General features: G+C 30.8%; 5 protein-coding genes across 7 annotated transcripts in view; 2 read left to right on the top strand and 3 right to left on the bottom strand.

The window, feature by feature from the left end:
• Positions 1-97: 97 nt before the first annotated feature.
• On the bottom strand, positions 98-2,596 carry LOC122627648 (sphingolipid delta(4)-desaturase DES1). Its single transcript, XM_043808940.1, has 6 exons — positions 2,446-2,596; positions 1,777-1,953; positions 1,556-1,695; positions 1,269-1,482; positions 954-1,165; positions 98-856 (listed from the first exon to the last, which is right to left on the bottom strand). Exons 1-6 carry the CDS (start codon positions 2,594-2,596, stop codon positions 716-718), a joined length of 1,035 nt encoding a protein of 344 aa, XP_043664875.1. The 3' UTR covers positions 98-715.
• A 169-nt stretch (positions 2,597-2,765) lies between these two features.
• LOC122627647 (sodium-dependent phosphate transport protein 1, chloroplastic-like) lies at positions 2,766-5,535 on the top strand. Its single transcript, XM_043808939.1, has 8 exons — positions 2,766-3,453; positions 3,541-3,700; positions 3,764-3,876; positions 4,058-4,189; positions 4,280-4,487; positions 4,566-4,710; positions 4,796-4,910; positions 5,006-5,535. Exons 1-8 carry the CDS (start codon positions 3,262-3,264, stop codon positions 5,159-5,161), a joined length of 1,221 nt encoding a protein of 406 aa, XP_043664874.1. The 5' UTR covers positions 2,766-3,261; the 3' UTR covers positions 5,162-5,535.
• Positions 5,536-5,816: 281 nt separating this feature from the next.
• Positions 5,817-10,181, bottom strand: LOC122627646. The gene is made up of 6 exons (XM_043808938.1): positions 8,450-10,181; positions 7,744-7,905; positions 7,462-7,657; positions 7,244-7,376; positions 6,920-7,153; positions 5,817-6,795 (listed from the first exon to the last, which is right to left on the bottom strand). The coding sequence occupies exons 3-6, from the start codon at positions 7,495-7,497 to the stop codon at positions 5,849-5,851; spliced, it is 1,350 nt and encodes a 449-aa protein (XP_043664873.1). The 5' UTR covers positions 7,498-7,657; positions 7,744-7,905; positions 8,450-10,181; the 3' UTR covers positions 5,817-5,848.
• A 225-nt stretch (positions 10,182-10,406) lies between these two features.
• LOC122627649 (transmembrane protein 53) lies at positions 10,407-14,415 on the bottom strand. Its single transcript, XM_043808941.1, has 5 exons — positions 13,585-14,415; positions 12,294-12,501; positions 12,027-12,185; positions 11,434-11,559; positions 10,407-10,762 (listed from the first exon to the last, which is right to left on the bottom strand). Exons 1-5 carry the CDS (start codon positions 13,821-13,823, stop codon positions 10,475-10,477), a joined length of 1,020 nt encoding a protein of 339 aa, XP_043664876.1. The 5' UTR covers positions 13,824-14,415; the 3' UTR covers positions 10,407-10,474.
• Positions 14,416-15,529: 1,114 nt separating this feature from the next.
• The window catches only part of LOC122628162, a 61,044-nt gene continuing 59,176 nt past the window's right edge, over positions 15,530-17,397 (top strand). For 2 of the 3 annotated variants that reach the window (XM_043810118.1, XM_043810117.1), the window contains exon 1: positions 15,531-15,746. In XM_043810118.1, coding sequence (XP_043666053.1) covers positions 15,668-15,746 — 79 coding nt within the window. In that variant the 5' untranslated portion in view covers positions 15,531-15,667. Of the gene's footprint in view, positions 15,747-17,397 lie in introns of all 3 variants that reach the window. The other variant, XM_043810119.1, reaches the window with a different exon arrangement.

Here is a 17,397-nt window from a genome sequence, read left to right as displayed (position 1 = left end):
TCTAAATTATTTTGTTCCTTGTTAAACGTACTTGTTAAATTATTTTGAAACGAGATTTTTGTATATGTTACGTTATATAAAATAGAATTTATTATAATTGGTACTTGTAATATTAAAATTCCTGTTTGATCTTACATAAATATATTTATATAATAACGTATATATTTTGTTTTTTTTTTGTTTTTAAATAGAATAGGAATACTGATAAGTATATAAGAAGTAATGAATTATTTTAGCTATATCAATGACATTATTCACAATTTATCCACATAATATGTTCATGTCATCATATATCAGAAATCATTTCATCTTATGATCATTTTCTTTAGATAAATATTACTTTATATATCTTATCTGTATCTTATTTACATTTTAAAAATTTGAAAATATAATATAATTATAATTCTTTTTCATTGCTACATTTTACATCAAATTTATGAACACTGATTATATATCTATTTTTACTAAAATTTGATTATTTTGATTAAATAAAAATTTTTGTTATATTAGTTGATATTATTAAATCAATTAAAACCAATCTAAATTACTAAAAAATAATATTTATGATTTCTGTAACTTTGATCATTAAATTTAGTTTGGTAAATTTAATATTATATAATGATCATACTTACATTATAATAAGTGTAATAATAATAATACAATCCGTATATTTAGTATTTGTAAATACTAATTATTGGCAAATTCAATATTTATCCTATGAATCCAAGCCTTTATGTTTTCGTTTTATTCTTGCGTATGGACCGATTTCAGGATCCATCACAAAATCATATAACACAGATGTCCAAGAATTATGTTTAGGTAGATCGTCATAAAATTCAGATGCAATTCGTTTCACCTGCAAACAAATATATTTTATTTATTTTAAATATATATTTCTATAAAAATAAAAATATATATGTTTCTTTTTTTTCATATAAAATAATAGATTATACTTCAGGTAATCGTGAACCAGGAACAGCAGGAAAATCATGATGCTCATTATGATACCCAACATTGAATGTTATAAAATTCAAAGGGCCATAATAGCTATAAGTCTCAAATCCCTTTTTATACATATAATGCTCTGATATAAAATGACCTGCTACAGGATGCAATCCCATTGCCATAAGTGATCCTCCAATTAAATATATTAATACTCTGCCACCTAAAAGATATATACACAAATATACACATTACAATAATGTCATATTTCTTTTATAACTACTAAAAATGTAAAAATACTTATACATGATTTAGTGTGTTCTTACCAAAGAAATACCATAAAATTGCATCAACTAGTAATTGTATAGCTAGGTTAACATACTCAAGCATTAATGGCGCTTTTGGATAAGTTATTAAAGGACGGAAGGCATAAAAAAATGGTTGCAGACATATCCAACAAAATTTGCCAAATGTGGTGCAAAATAATTTTGCTTCTAATAAAGTTGGTAAATCTGTATCAAGCTTTTCATCTCCCTGATACTGTAAATAAATGTCATGTTATTTCAGAATTTTTATAAATAAAAATTTATCAAATAATTGTTAATATACTCACGCGATGATGTTCCAAATGATATTTTTTAAAACTGATAGATACTGGTATTCCTATTGGTAAATTAGCAAACAATCCAAACAGTCTATTGGCCATAGGTCTAGCATGTCCAAAGGCAAGATTATGTGATATTTCATGAATTGCTAAATTATATAAGTAAATATTAGATTTTATAAAAACAAATTTATATTTATTTATTATTTGTTATTTATTTATTTACTTACCAAGCATAAGCGAATGATTAATGATACCTCCAAAACAATATGCCATTAAAAAAAGTTTTGGATAGCTTAAATCTTTAACAATAAATAAGGATAAAAATTGTACTAAAACCATTCCAGTTACTATCCATTTAAATTGAGGATCGTATCCAAATAATTTTTTTATTTGTGGATATTTCTCTGCAATAAAGATAATAAAATAATTGTTGTCTGTAATAAAGATAAATGTATTTTTCTACGGTTAATTATACAATTATTAAATTACAATACAAACTATTTCTTATGTTAATTATTTTAAATAAATATAATTCAATTAAAACATGAATGATATATATATAAATATACATCATAATAAATTGTATACATTGAAAATCATAATTTTAAATAACAAATTGTGTAATATATTAACATACATACACACATAATATATAAATATAAAAGATATATATCTCTTCCTACAATATAATAAACCTGAAAGTTTCTTAGAAATGATTATTAGCTAATCTCATCGATAAGCTTACAAAAAAAAGTTCTGACACAATGGAATACAGAGAAATAAAATTATTGATAAGAGTATCACGTACGACCGTTGTACACATTTATTATACACACACATATACGCGCGTATAAAAATATGCAAACATTTTTGTTAAGGTTAATTTCGTATATTACCTAATATTATTTTACGACGACTAGCGTGTGGTTCTTCGGTATAAGTCCATTCGAAGTCTGTTCTCGAAACGTGTTGTCCCATCTCTTCTTGACATGAACTTTCACGGAACAAGAACGATCGCTTTTGCCGACAATTTCGCCGAATACACATATATATGTATTACGTTCATATATATATATATACGAAATAGGAATAATATATACGTGCGCATGCGCATTTCAGAGGTTAAGCGAATGATAAATCACGGCTCAATAGGTAATACTGATTGTTCGAGTTAATATAATACAGCAAGAGATGATACGTATTATTAGAGGTGAATAAAAGAAAATAAATGAGATGGCAGTGGTGGCAACGAATTGAACATTTATTTATTTAATATCAATATTGTAATGTGTAATATGATGACAGATATGTACATAAACGTCATCTATCGATTGCTTGAAGTTTCGAATTTAAAATGTAACAGTCCGATAATCGATATAACCAAATCGAGAGTGTATCGATATTTAAATTATCAATATCGAAATAGAATTAGATGGTTGACACGTCGAACACGTCAACGAGTAACTTGTAATAGTATGTGCACTTTTATGGTACAGTTATCATAAATTTTATAACTTTATCACTATCGTTAAAAGCGTTAAGATTGTTCGACGATAAACGATGCGTTTAATAGATTATCGAAAAGTATCGCGCGTTACAATGTCGTAGTAGATTCTCAAGTTTTAAGTATTGATAGAGGTTAGATTTACAATAAGCTGTCGTGCGATGTGAAATTTTTGAGGCCTATTAAATAAAAAAAAATTTATTTCGAGATGTCGAAATTTAGGATGCTTCCGCGTACATCGCGGATCGTAGCACTTTGTTCTGCTGCGAATTTTATAAATGCAGCAGATCGAGTTATTATGCCGATAGCCATAGTTCTTATGACCGATGAATTTAAATGGAATCTTCATTGGCAAGGATGGATATTATCCGCGTTTGCGTTTGGCTATTTTACTAGTCAGGTATGGAATAAAATATATTTAAATTAACTGACATGCAAATTATGTTAAATGAACAATTTGGTTATCGTATTATGTAACGTTAATTAGATTATTGGTGCAAGCATAGCAAGTCGTTTTGGCTGTAAAACAGTACTAATGCTGGCTGTTTTATTATGGTCTATAAGTACCGTTGTAACGCCTCTTTTGGCACAATCTATTCCATTGCTTATAATCTGCAGAGTAATTCTTGGCCTTGGCGAAGGTTTAGGTAAGGATTTGTATAGAACCAAACAATTTCAATATGTCAGGTACGTAATTGTGAATGTTTTAGGCTTGCCAGTGATATTTCATTTATTTGCGCACAGTGTTCCTATAGAAGAGAGATCAAGAGCATTTGGTTATCTTGTCGCTGCTGGTTCTGTTGGTCAAGTTGTTGCATCAGTTGTAAGTGTTTTTAAAATTTAGTTTTTGTTGCATGATTATAAAAATTATAAAATGCATTAATTATTTCATTATTATTATTATTGTTGTTGCTGTTGTTGTTGTTATTATTATTATTATTACTATAATTATTAATTATTGTTATTATTATTGTTGTTATTATTATTATAATTATTATTATTAGATATGTCCTAATTTGTCCTGGCAAAGCGGATTTTATTTATTTGGTAGTATTGGAATTGTTTGGACTTTGCTGTGGCTAGTATTATATCAAGAAACCAATTCTCAGGATGAAATTCCTCTCTTTGTACCAAAGGTAAATTCTTTTTACGATATTAATAACTTTTTTTTTTTTTATAAAATAACTTTATTTTAACTAATAACGTTTTCTTAATTGTCCTTTTAGGTAACACAAAATAGAAGTTTACGCTGGACTGAATTTATTACACATTGGCCTTTATGGGCTTTGTATATAGCACATTTTGCAATGAATTGGAGTAATTATATAATTATGCAATGGCTACCCACATATTTGGCAAGAAATATATCTGCTAATAAAGAAAGTATTAGTTTAACAGCACTTCCATACATTGTCAATTCTCTTGTTGGTATTGGTAATGTATCTTACACATATGTTTTATTTTTTTAAAGCAGATATATAGAATATAATACATATTAAAATTTGTATGTAGTTGCAGGATATAGCGCGGATAATCTTATACAGAAAAGATGGTCTGTTTTGTCTGTAAGAAGACTGATGACAAATATAGGCTTAATAGGACCAGGAGCGTTTTTATTAGCATTTTGTGCAGTTGATAATTTACTTGCTGCAGTAATGTGAGCATTCTGAAATATTTCTGTGTATATAATGTAGAATATTATATATATTTATATGCTGATTACATATACTTGTATCAAACAGTTTTATTTCTATATCAATGGGACTTTGCGCATGTAATTCTTCTGGACATCTCAGTAATCACGCAGATATAGCACCAAATCACGCAGGAATTACTTTCGCTGTATCAAATACAATCGTACGTATATTTTTTTTTCTTTCTTTCTTTCTTTTTCTTTTCTTAAAAAGTCTATATAAATATTAGATTTAATTCGTTGATTTAATTTCTTCCAGGCAACTATACCTGGTATTTTGTGTGGTCCATTAACGGCTGAATTAGTAACGGCTTCTCACGGTCGATGGATGCCAGTGTTTGTTTTAGCTGCAGCGATTAATTTCACAGGGGCTATAATATACCAAAGCCATAGCTCGGCACTTCCAGTATTGTGATATGATTCGTCGCAGGAAGAACTATCAGTTGTCCAGTGAAAAAAGGGTAGCATGTTTGTTTATTTGAAAGTGTATATTTACATCGAGACTGTGGTATATAGATTATATACGGCAATATATAGTTTTGGAATCTTAGTATATATATTCAACATGGCATACACTTATATTATATAGAAACCATTGAAAAACATATCAAGATATCAGAAATATATTTTAAAAGACTCGAAATAGGAGATATACGTTCGATGCAGTGTAGTGCAAAGTGACGACGATTACAACAGTGCCATTTTTTTTATGCAGAGACTGGAATTTAATGATTAAAATTCGCGACGAACGTGTTGTATAAATATAAAATAACACTTCATCGTCTTTAATTTGTGCATCATGACATCACGAATTAATAGGTAACATTTTGTGATATGTTCTAATATATATATATACATATATATATATATATATATATATATATATATATATGTATATATATACATGAGATTTTAATTTTTCATATAGAAAAAAAATGTATATTCTGTATAAGTCAACATTGTATATAAAGAATGTTTTAAGAAGCAATTTATGTGTGTATGTATGTGTATATATATATATATATATATATATATATATATATATATATATAAAATGAGAGAAACGTGCCATTCGATTAATTTCTTTTTTTTTCTTTTTTTCTTAGATAGGATACAATGACAGTAAATCTTTTTTTAAGTATTCCGACTGAAGGATTTGATCCAATACATTTTTTGATAGATTTAAGCCATTAAAGCCCATTTCAACGAATGTATTTCCTTCTAAGTATTTTCCATTATTTCTCGCATCAAAAGTTTCAATTGATTTTGTATCTATATTTTTCGTTTCATTCGTTGATTCTTTATTTTTTTCAATATCATTATTGCTCCTAAATGTTTCAATTTCTTCTTTCTCAAAATTATTAATATCTTTTTCATTAATGGAAGCGGGATAATCGAAATCTTTTTCAGGATTCTCTTCAAAGTCATTTTCACAATCCGTTATGTTCATATTTAAATCTTTATCTTTCATTGTATTGAGTTTATCAATATTTGTTGTATAATCATCTAAATAGTTTTCTATCTCGGATTTAACTTTAGATGATTTTTTTCGTTTCAAAGATTCATTTTCATAAGAATTTAATAAATTCGATTCGTAGTTTAAAATATTGTTTATATTCCATAATTTTTTTTCTGTAAACAACGATCGTTTTTTAATATCTTTTTTCTCTTTTCTTAAAATGTCTTCCTTAAATTGTTTGGATGGCGAAGTATTCGTGATTGTAGATTTTAAATTAGTCCGTTGATCTCGTTTTGAAAATAACTTGTTCTTAGTACGTTCGACGTCTCGTTGAATATTTAATGTTTTAGGTTCTTTTGGAAGTTTATTGATATTTTTTAATACGTCTTGATTCTTCGTTGAGTCAGCATTTTGTTTTATTTTATTTATATTATACGTAGTACTTTCCAAAATGTCATATAACTTTCTTATACGTGGATTAGACATATATTTATTTTTACGATATTGACAGTTTTGGAATTGTTCCCAATTAGCTTTTATATTCTGCACGTCCTGATCGATTTCACTTAATTTCAATGGTGTCATTTTATCTGAACGTGAAAGAATAATTTCATAATTTTTCATGAATATATATTTATTTATTTATTTATTTATTTTTTTTTTTTAATAGATCAAATTATAAAATGACAATTCGATTTTAATCACAGGACTTACATCTATTATCTAATATTTTCGAAATTCTTTCATTTTTCGTCGTGCTTGTTTTGTTTAAAATAAATGGTAAAGACGCTTGGTCTTGTAATACATTTGTCATTTTTTCTTCTTTTTCGAAAACGTTAATCGAACAATTTATAGAGGGATTTAATTTCGGTAACGATGCAATGGAACGAGTTTTAGTCTTTACAATATCTTTTTTGACGCTCGTTGTTGATTTTGAGATTCTTACCTCTGTGTAATAACAGATGTGCCAGAAATTGATTAATTGGTATTAATTTATCGTTTTTATATTAATGAATAATCATTCTTACATTATAATACCTTTTAACGCATCCTCCTTTTGAAGATTTCCAAAAGGATTGAATTCATATACGATGTTGTTCGTCGCAGAGATCCTTTTTATAGGTTGCCACGTATGTGCTGGTTTTGTTAAGCAACGTGCATTCTCCGTATTCTGTTAAACATATTATTAAAGTATTCATTGAATTATGAGATTAAGATAATTGTTATCGTCAATTGAAATAGCATAGACAACGTACGATATTTTGCTTAATTTTACTTTTTCTCGCAGACATTTTTCTTCCATTATTTGACCGTTCTTTAGCGTTATCGTATTTAGAAATAATTTTTGATTTGGAATCGTTCGGATCTACATCAGAATCCAATTGATTATCGCAATGCAATGAACATAACGCTTCCGATATTTTCTGTTTGTCGATTCTAGCCAATCTGTTTCTATGCGATATTTGTAGAAAATTTGTCGATGATTATTCCTTTTTTTTTCTATTAACTTATACATTAAAAAATTATTTAGAACTTACTTGTTGTACACGTTGATACGAATATACTCCCTTAAGACTTTTTCAGGGCTCGTAAAGTGTTGAAAATTAAATATCACTTTGTCACCTTTTCTAACGAATAAAGGACAGGCTCTGAAAACAATCTTCGGATTCGGTTTTCGTGTCTTCTTGTTAGCACTGGAACTTGATAATTCATTTTTTTTTTTATATATGTATCGATTGTTATTTATTCAGAAATAAATTCACCAAATGTTTTATAATATACAGGATGTACTATGGCTATGAAGTTCATAATCAAAGATATGTTGATTCGTATCATTTAAAGTTGAACGTTTTTAAACGATGATTCGTATGTAAATTGTCTTCTAATAGGATTGCACGATAGAATTACATTGTCAAGAAAATTTTTATTATTGCGAATTATTTTTATTATTTTGCATGAACTGTTGTCTTTATATAAGAAAATCAAGTGTCGATTAAATGTCCTTTTTCAATGTTTAGTAATTTTCTTACGAAACATTTTTACTGATATACATAAGTACATACATACATGCATACACACAGAGACAGACATACGTGTTTATCAATTTATTTTCATTTTTATGTTTAAATCAATTTCAATTACACGCTTCTCAATGCAATGAATCTCACGAATTCCTGATAGGAATCAGCATCTTGTATATCCAAACCGATCACATACTCATACGTATAGAAATATTATACTTACGAGTTTGAAGATTTGACTTTGACTTCGGATTTCGTAGATTCCTCTTCGAGTTCTTTAGTTTCAACTTTTTGTTCGACACTTTGAACGAAATAAGATAATCCTTCGAGACGATTTTTTTCTTCCCGATTTTGCGATCTCAATCCCGGAAGGGAATCCACGTGGTGTGGTAAAAATCTAGGAAGGTAATGGGATCGCGAACAATTCGGGAAACCACTTTCGATATAAGCCAGTTCCGAAAACTTCTTCGAGAGAAAAGAATTATTTTCTTTATTTCTTTCTTTAGTTTCTCTTCTCTTTTTATACCTTTTAATATATTTCTAAAATTTTATTAGGATCCTAATAACTTTTTATTCCCGTTGTTGTTTTCATTTTTTCCTTATGTCAAATGTTAATCACCATTTATTTTTGTCTGACAGCAGTTTTTTTCTTTAGAATGAAATTGATTACCATCGATTGATCACCTATCGATAAATATTTCGATTAAATTATGATTTTTTATCTTCGTCGTTATTGTTCGAAAGAAAACAAAATAAAACATCCTCGTTATTATATCAAATAAATCGTACACTTAGAGAGATATTTATCAGTCTTTATTTCGTAACTAATCGACAGATCAAAATATATTTGCATTTATATATACATATACATATATACATATACATATATATATATACATATATATATTTATTTATTTATTTATTTACGTTAACACAGTGTCCTATAACGATAGACACAATGTGGGAAGGAATGGGATCGTCGGAGTTTGATTTAAGGAAATTTATTTTTTTTCTCTTTTAATCACGATGCAATTTTTATCTCTGATTTATGGTGAAAAGCTAAATCAAAACTTTATAACTTTATATTATGTTATAATACTTTGTGCGATTTCTCATCGAACCAAGTTTGATTAATTCGCGAGTTATCACTCGGGGCTGTAATAATCATCGAATTTGACGATGATGATAATTATAATCATATTAATAATAATAATAATAATAATAATAATAATAGTAATAATAATAATAACAATAATAATAATATTAATAATAATGCTGATAATAATATAGGATCCTTGCTCTTTTTTCACAATCGCGTTTGAAAAAATAGACATTCAGAGCTGTTCGAGTGATCCTTTTAATTCTTCTGCTTTTTTTTCTTTTTTTCTTTTTTTTAAACATTTTCTATAGCATGTTTTCTCTCTCTCTCTCTCTCTCTTCCTCTCTCACATAAATCATTTAAATAAATCTTCTCTTTCTCCTTCTCAATATCGTTAAAATAATGATAATTAATATTATTATGTTATGTTGATCATTAAGTTAGCAGCAAAGTGCAACTAGAGTCATTACAAACTCACTACGCGGGGAGTACGTGTTCCTGCGGAATTATTTGTTTACCGCATTAGTTTTTTAATGGGATCGTCTTGTATTGTTGTACATATGTATCCTTTCTATGTACTTACAATTCAGCCGAGGCATCTTTGACACGCACTTATTTACTCGCGTTACGGAAAAATTGAAATGGAAGATGTGTAAAGGGAAGAAATTGAAGCATTGGAAATAACGCGCGTTTGTTATTAACAAACGGAGCCGAAAATCGATGGAGATCTTTTTTTCTTTTTTTTTTCTTCTCTTACCTCTTTTTTCATCTACGAAAAAAATTCTTCTTGAAGATATAGAACTTTGATATTTTATTATATATATATATATTTTTTTTTTCTTTTCTTTTAGTCTTCTTATAGAAGAAAATGTAAGTACAAAGAAAAAAAAAAAGGAAAAAAAAAATGATCATTATTTGTACACGTTGTTGTTGATTGGCTCGCCAGAAAAAAATTAAATGAGCAAATAAAAAATAAATAAATAAATCGATAAAAAATTAATTTTAATCGATCTTCGTTCTCCGTTCGTTACGAAATGGCCGCCATGAAATATCTTCATCGCGCGCGATAATGCAAAGGTACTTTTGCTAAAAACAATTCTTTTTTATTGTTATTATTATTAAATCGTACGGCTCGTTCTCATGCGTTTTCTAATTTTGATATTTCGTTGCCTCGTTAGGCAAAACAACGCGTTTCGTCAGGCCGGGTTGGGCGTCGTAAACGTCAGTTTCGATTCGTTCGTCCTCATGACTTGCTGACTTCTCAAATCTCTTGGACGGGTTGCCAGATTGTAGGCACTCATTGATGAAACTGCAAACCGTGTTCACATAGACCTCACGATACATTGCATAATGTTTTACGTGGGGTGAATTTGTAAAGAGGACAAGTTGTACGCGTACACCGCGTTCTGCACGTCGGCTTGCGAATTTCTCGACATCCTGGAAATATAATATAACGTCATGTTCAATTGTCATGATAATTGATTTAAGATACATCATTGATTTAAGATTTATTAACCCTTTGAACTCGACTTTTTATCCTCCTCTTTTTTTTTTTTTTTTTTTTTTTAACCGACGTCGTCGAATTTCAGTTTAACGCATGAAAGAGAAACGAAGGGATAATTATTTATTGTCATTGTTGATGCAAGGATACTAAACTGATAAATAAATGTAATCAATCGTAAAATATGGACAGATAAATGGCAGACGATTATTGTTGTCACTTCAGAAATGACATATGAATTTTATCGTGGACCTCCGGCGTTGACGTTCGAATTAAAAGGGTTAACATTTTCGCTGACAAGATGGCTGTCAGCCTTGTCTTATATTCGAAGCATTATCTCAATAGAAATCCATAAAAAAGATCCATAAATTAATTACGTTTCGCGTTGATTATACGATTATCTTCAGTGTTTTCTTTTTTCTTTTTCTATTTCTTTTTTTTTTTACATCGATTACAATTGATATAAAAAAAATATATATACATATATTTACAGGTTTCGAGAAGTTGTTTAGTTTCGCGAAACATGGATAACTTCGATCTGATAAAATATAAGCAAACACGTTAACTGTTTTTACGTTTGGTTTAAAGAATATTTGTATAAACTAACGGCAGCTGGAATCAATGTATCGGTGTTCGAGTAAAGAAAGAGTTGCGGCCAAGAATAAGATTCTTCCATCAGTGTGTATGGATTAGATTGAATGGTAAAACCTCGTCCAAGAGCATGAGCGACCACCTGTAAAAAAAAGGAAAAAAAGAATTGATATCTATTAATTAAGATTTACAAAATGTTCATCGATCAATCTTATCTAGTTTACATTTAATTCTCTTTTTACATGATCAATTTTTTTCTTTTTCTTTTTTTCGTTTTCTTTTTACACGTTTTAGAAGACAAGAGCAATTCTATTTTTAGACAATATATTACGATTCTATTAATGACACACGTTACTTTCTTTGAGACATATACACATATTTTAAATATAAATATTTAAAATAAAAAATAGTCTAGAATACTATTCAATGATTTTCATACTTTTTTTTGTCTCATAAACGACTTATCGTTCGTATCGGGTTTTCACATTATTTGGATGCGTCCTTCAATTTTTTTTCGGTTTTTTTTTCTTCTGGAACAAATCTATCGCGTAAATGAAGAATTAGATGTATCGTTTGAAAGTAAGTAGAAACAAGTAAGAAGGTAATAACCTCGAAGAACCAGAACATTGAGAGGAAGATTGTAATGAAGAAAGACATTGGTATATTCGTCAGAGGATGTCCACCGATGATAGCACTGATAGCTTTGAACAGGGACGTAACTCTTCTTTCACCAGGCGCGCTGTCAAATATTACCCCTTTCACTTGGGACTGAGAAATAATATTAAAAATGAATTATATCTGTGAAGTGAATAATACACTTAGATTAAAAAAACAAAAAGAAAGATATGATCAAGGAAAAAAATAATGTTTCATTACTTGTATCGGAGAATCCATTTGTTGCATCGCGATACTGATGTGTTGATAAAGCAAAGCACCACCGTTGCTGAATATATGAAAGAATATCGGATGATCGTTCAAACTGTTTTTAGCAATCACCTGTAATAATCGTTTGCCTATATAAGGCATTTTATCTCTTCGTCCAAATAGACATTCCATCGGTGCCGTATAACGGAGAGTGATGCAACTGCAAATAATCGAATTTGACGATTACGGAAATATTTATTCCAATATATACAAATATAATGTGAACACTTTATTTATTATCGTTAAAACGTTATATTCGAACGACGGATATATTTCATTTTTATCTTTGTAATCTTTTATCTCTGACCAATTCCGAGAAATTTCGCTTCTAATTAATTTCTAGTTTTCTAATTTTTTTTTCTTTTTTATATAGTAAGAAAGATCTCTTATTAGGGTAAGACTATTTTTATTTAAGTGCAATTATCAAATTAGTTTTTACGTGACTTTTAGCGATAGGAAATCCCCACCCACTCTCTGCCAAAAATAGACAGACCGCGGCACGTAAGTTAATACTCGAATATATATTTCGCATACAAAGTATTAATTAATAACTATTATCATTGACACGTGTACATGCCGATCGATCGTACCAGCCAATATTTAAAGCTTCCTGTATGTCTCGAGCAATGTGCTTTAAACAAAATAAATTCGGCAATCGTTCCGGACTTTTATCGTTTCGATAAAAAAAAAACTTTAAAACGAAGGAAGAAGGAATATGAGTGATATAAAAAAAAAACAAAGAAGAAAAAGAGAAAAAATAAAAGAAACAAAAACCGGTCCTAGTCAGGTGAACAGCATCTGTGGAAAGCCGGCACAAACGCGCGGTCGATAATCGTCGACTAGAAACGTAAAATAATATCACCGGCTGCTGTGCTATGCAAAGTGAAAATTATAATCAAAATTTTTATCGAACGAAATGATTTTTTTTTTTTTACGAAGGAGAGAAGAGAGGAAGAATCCTTTTTTTTTTCTTTTTCTTTTTTCTCTTTTAATAAATCACAGCGACGAAAAGCTCATCGCGAGAGAGTTTTCAATCCCCTATTTAATCGTGCGTTGAATTTCGAGGCTGACCTTGAAATTTTAATCAAAGAGAGTGAGCAAGCGAGCGAGCGAGTGAGCGAGTGAATGAGAGAGAGAGAGAAAGAGAGAGAGAGAGAGAGAGAGAGAGAGAGAGAGAGAGAGAGAGAGAGAGAGAGAGAAAGAAAGAAAGAAAGACACGAGGTTACCTTCGAAGGTATCCTACCTCTTCTCCTTGTAGATAGCACTGTATTTAGCCAAGTATCTATCTTGACAGCCAGCCCATCCAAGTAGGACGACAAGTGGCCGTTTGTCCTCTTCATAAACGAAGACGAATTCCTCCTTATGATCCTGTCCATTGTTCGTGGACGAAGTCAACGTCGTCGGATCCTTTGGCGATGGTGGAAAGGAAGGAAACATTATGCAGTATTCCAGGTCCTCTTGATCGCTCATCTTCTCCGGCATGATCGTATAGATTACCTCGCACCTATTTGGATGCCGGAAATGCGTACTCTCTCAATGCGCGTAATCTATATTTATGTAGCCGCCTTATGATGACGGCAATGGCAAAAGCTAGTTAGTAAGGTGATGATGACGAAGACGAGGAAGTGGAGGTATCTAGAGTAGAATATCTCGAGGAAACGAAACGAAACGTAACGTTGAGCGCGGGCTACTCGAAAGAGGGAGGTAGAACGAGGTGGTAAAGATGAAGAGGGAGAGATGTATATACACGTCTATCTCCCTATATCTTTCTCTTTCTCTCTTTTTCTCTTTCTCCCTTTTTCTCTTCTCTCTCTTCTCTTTCTCTCTTTCTCTCTCTTTCCTTCCCTCCCTTGCTCTCTCTCTCTCTCTCTCTCTTGCTCTTTTCAACACACACGGATAGAAGCAACATATAAAAGCACCCCACCAGTCGCACTAGGAAAGCTCTCCTCTCGTTCGGCACGAGCTTGCGTCGTACCGTTCGCGTTCGTTCTTCGAAAGCGCGAAAGCGAATCGGAGGATCGATAAATGGAGTTTCCTGAAGGTGCACGCGAGCCAGCTCGCCTCGTGTCCAGCTCGAGCAAGACTATTTTATACGAGAGTCATTTTCTGTCTGTTTCACTCTCTCTCTCTCTCTCTCTCTCTTTCTCTCTCTCTCTCTGTCTCTCTCTTTGTTTCTCTCTTTCACTTTCTCTCTCTCTCTCTCTCTCTTTTTGTTTTCGTTTTTTTTCTTCTCTCTCTTTTTTCTTTCTTTTTTTCTTTCTTCCTTCTTTCCTCTTTCTTTCTAGAGGACAAAGATCGAAAGATCGATACGATTCCTTGTAACTTTTCACTTTAATCTAACTTCCATCGTAGATTTGCTTATTCATCGATGACATATCGTTTCACGAACCGAATATGTTACACCGAGGTATCGATCGACTGCAACAACAACGAAGAGTCTACTTGTCTAGAATAATTTCAGATCGCTCAAAGCGCTAATCTAATTCACGACGCGTTCATATTTTTTCAGACGTAAGGCGAAACGATATGCGATCGTCTTTTTTAAATTCAATCGGAAATCTCTCGTGTTCCAAAGAGATAGAGAATTTCGCCGCCGTTCTTACGGCTGCAACATGATTGAACCCGTCTACAGGAAATAGAAAATTTGATGATTGAATAATCAATCCATAATCGAAATCTCGTATTAAGAGTTATGTTTCCGAATCTCCCTATGACGTATATACTATTTTATCTGTTCGATTCGAAATCGATTGGAAGAGGAAAATTGGGATTCGTGAATTAATTTGAAGGAAGCGAGGGGGAGAATCGTTCGTCTCTTATTTTGATTTCCGTTTTCCGAGAGAGGTGGAAAGTTCATATCGTTCGAACAAAAATTCAAAGTTAAAGGGGTCGTCTTTTCTACCATTCACCCTTTTCACTCGTTTCAGTGTTCTACTTTACCGACCACGTCGAGAAAGTAGAATACGTCGATAATATAGAAACCTACGAGAAAATAATTAATCGTTTATTATCGAATTTCGGTGGATAAGTTGAATCGGTAATTTCGTAAACCGCATAGATGGCGCCAATTATAGAAAGTACTCGCGTCGAGATGGTAAACCTTGAGCAGGCGCTCTCAGGCGCTGGACCCGCGCTCGGATGCTGCCGACGCGCATGGCCGTCGAGTCATAACCGAGATGCACAGAGAAAGAGGGAGAGAGACCGGCCGAGATTCAAACTCGAAATCTAAACGACCGAACATTCAGAGTCACGCGAGTAGCCGCGCGATACGGCTCGGGCGTTTGAAAACGTACGACGACGACAAAGGACACGACGAGTCGCGCGCCATGTGCGATCGGAGAAGTTTCAGATTAAAGAGAATCCTCTGTGTGCTATTCTTCGTCAATGGCATCGTCCTACCGATCGGTGAGTATATTTCTTATACGATGAATCGTACGAATATTTTCCTTTTATTTTCGATTCGATTGGAAATTACGTGCGCGCTTATGTGTTTCAAGAAGTTCAAATGACGATTGGTGACGACGATGGTGACGAAGAAAAACAAAAAAAAAAAATGTAATTAATAAAAAGAACATGCTTTTTTTTCTTTTTCTTTCATTTATAGACCCTCCAAGCTGTTGTCATATCGTCGGTTATAAATTGCAAATATCCACAAGTCGACGTACCCTTATAATTTTAACTCAATTTAAATTCATGATCAATTTAAAATTTGTTAACTATTATCGTCTTTTTTATTGATCAATATAAAAATGTACTTTTATCCTATTAGGTTACGTGGATATCCGTTGAGATCGAAGATTAAGTGGCGATCGTTTAGTATAATTTTTTATTCGTTGATGCGCGCTAAAAGGACCATTCAGTTCTTCATAAATATCCACTTGATTAAGTTGTAAAAGCTAATGATCAGTTATATACCTATATATATATATATACATATATATATCAGTTATATACACATATATATATATACACACACACATATATATATGGAGAAATATTTCAGGTTAATGGCTAATTACTCACTAATGATTTCATTTTCCTGTTGATACGTTCGATGTTCATTCGTGGAATTGCCAATGTTGTTTCCTTATTTGTTTCTTTCCTTTTTCTTTTTTTTTTTGTTTTAATTTCTTTAACGCATAGCTCTGAATTAACGTCGAAGTATGCAACGAAACGAGGAAAGTTTTGCAGTTTTCCTGCCGCGTTTAGCATGAGCTTGATATGCACGTTGAATAATAAAGACATCAATGAACAAGCCCTGGTGGTCGCGTGTTACTTCGTGCGTTTCGTGTTAAGCTTAATCGTAGTATATTCAAAGTTTTTAAGACATAAAAACTTTTACTATTCTCTTACGATTACTCTATGTTATTTTCAAATGTTCTCAAATAAAAGATAAAAAATTATTGACCAAACGAAGCGAAATAATATTCTTTCTACGAACAATTAGAAAAAAAAGAAGAAAAGTAATATATATATATATATTACATATTATATGTGTATATAATATTAATTTTTCTTCAACATTTTTCATCCTTTAGTATTAATTCTCTCTACGTTTTTTCCTTTCTTTCTTTTTTTTTTAATCTTTACGTTTGTCTTTAAAGCAGACTTTTCTCTCCAATACAGACAGCGCTTTCAAGAATTTCATTAGCGTAAGAATCCTCGAGAGAGCAGTCTACGGATTACGTTTCACCCAGACATGAACGTAATTGCGTTCGGTTTTATTTAATTCTTCACATTTTTTAACAGAAATATTATAATAAAAAAGATTTCTTTCTTTAACGATTTTACTTTAACGATTATACTCATATATATATATATATATATACCTTTTTTTTCCATAAAATACAAAATACATACAAGTATATTCTATTGACTCGACAAACATTAAGAATCATAAAAATTTCATATACAAAGCTATATACTATGTGTATATTCATATTGTATAATCGACGCAAAGTGGCGATAATATGGCAAGCTGTTTCATTTTTATTCTATTTTACTTTCCGATAGACGTAATACGCGCGCAAAATTGTATTCGAGCGAAATTCCATGT

Source organism: Vespula pensylvanica, chromosome 3 (genome assembly GCF_014466175.1).
Source record: "Vespula pensylvanica isolate Volc-1 chromosome 3, ASM1446617v1, whole genome shotgun sequence".
Taxonomy (NCBI): domain Eukaryota; kingdom Metazoa; phylum Arthropoda; class Insecta; order Hymenoptera; family Vespidae; genus Vespula; species Vespula pensylvanica.
Note: the sequence above shows the minus strand (reverse complement) of the source record. Positions and strands in the feature narration are given on the sequence as shown.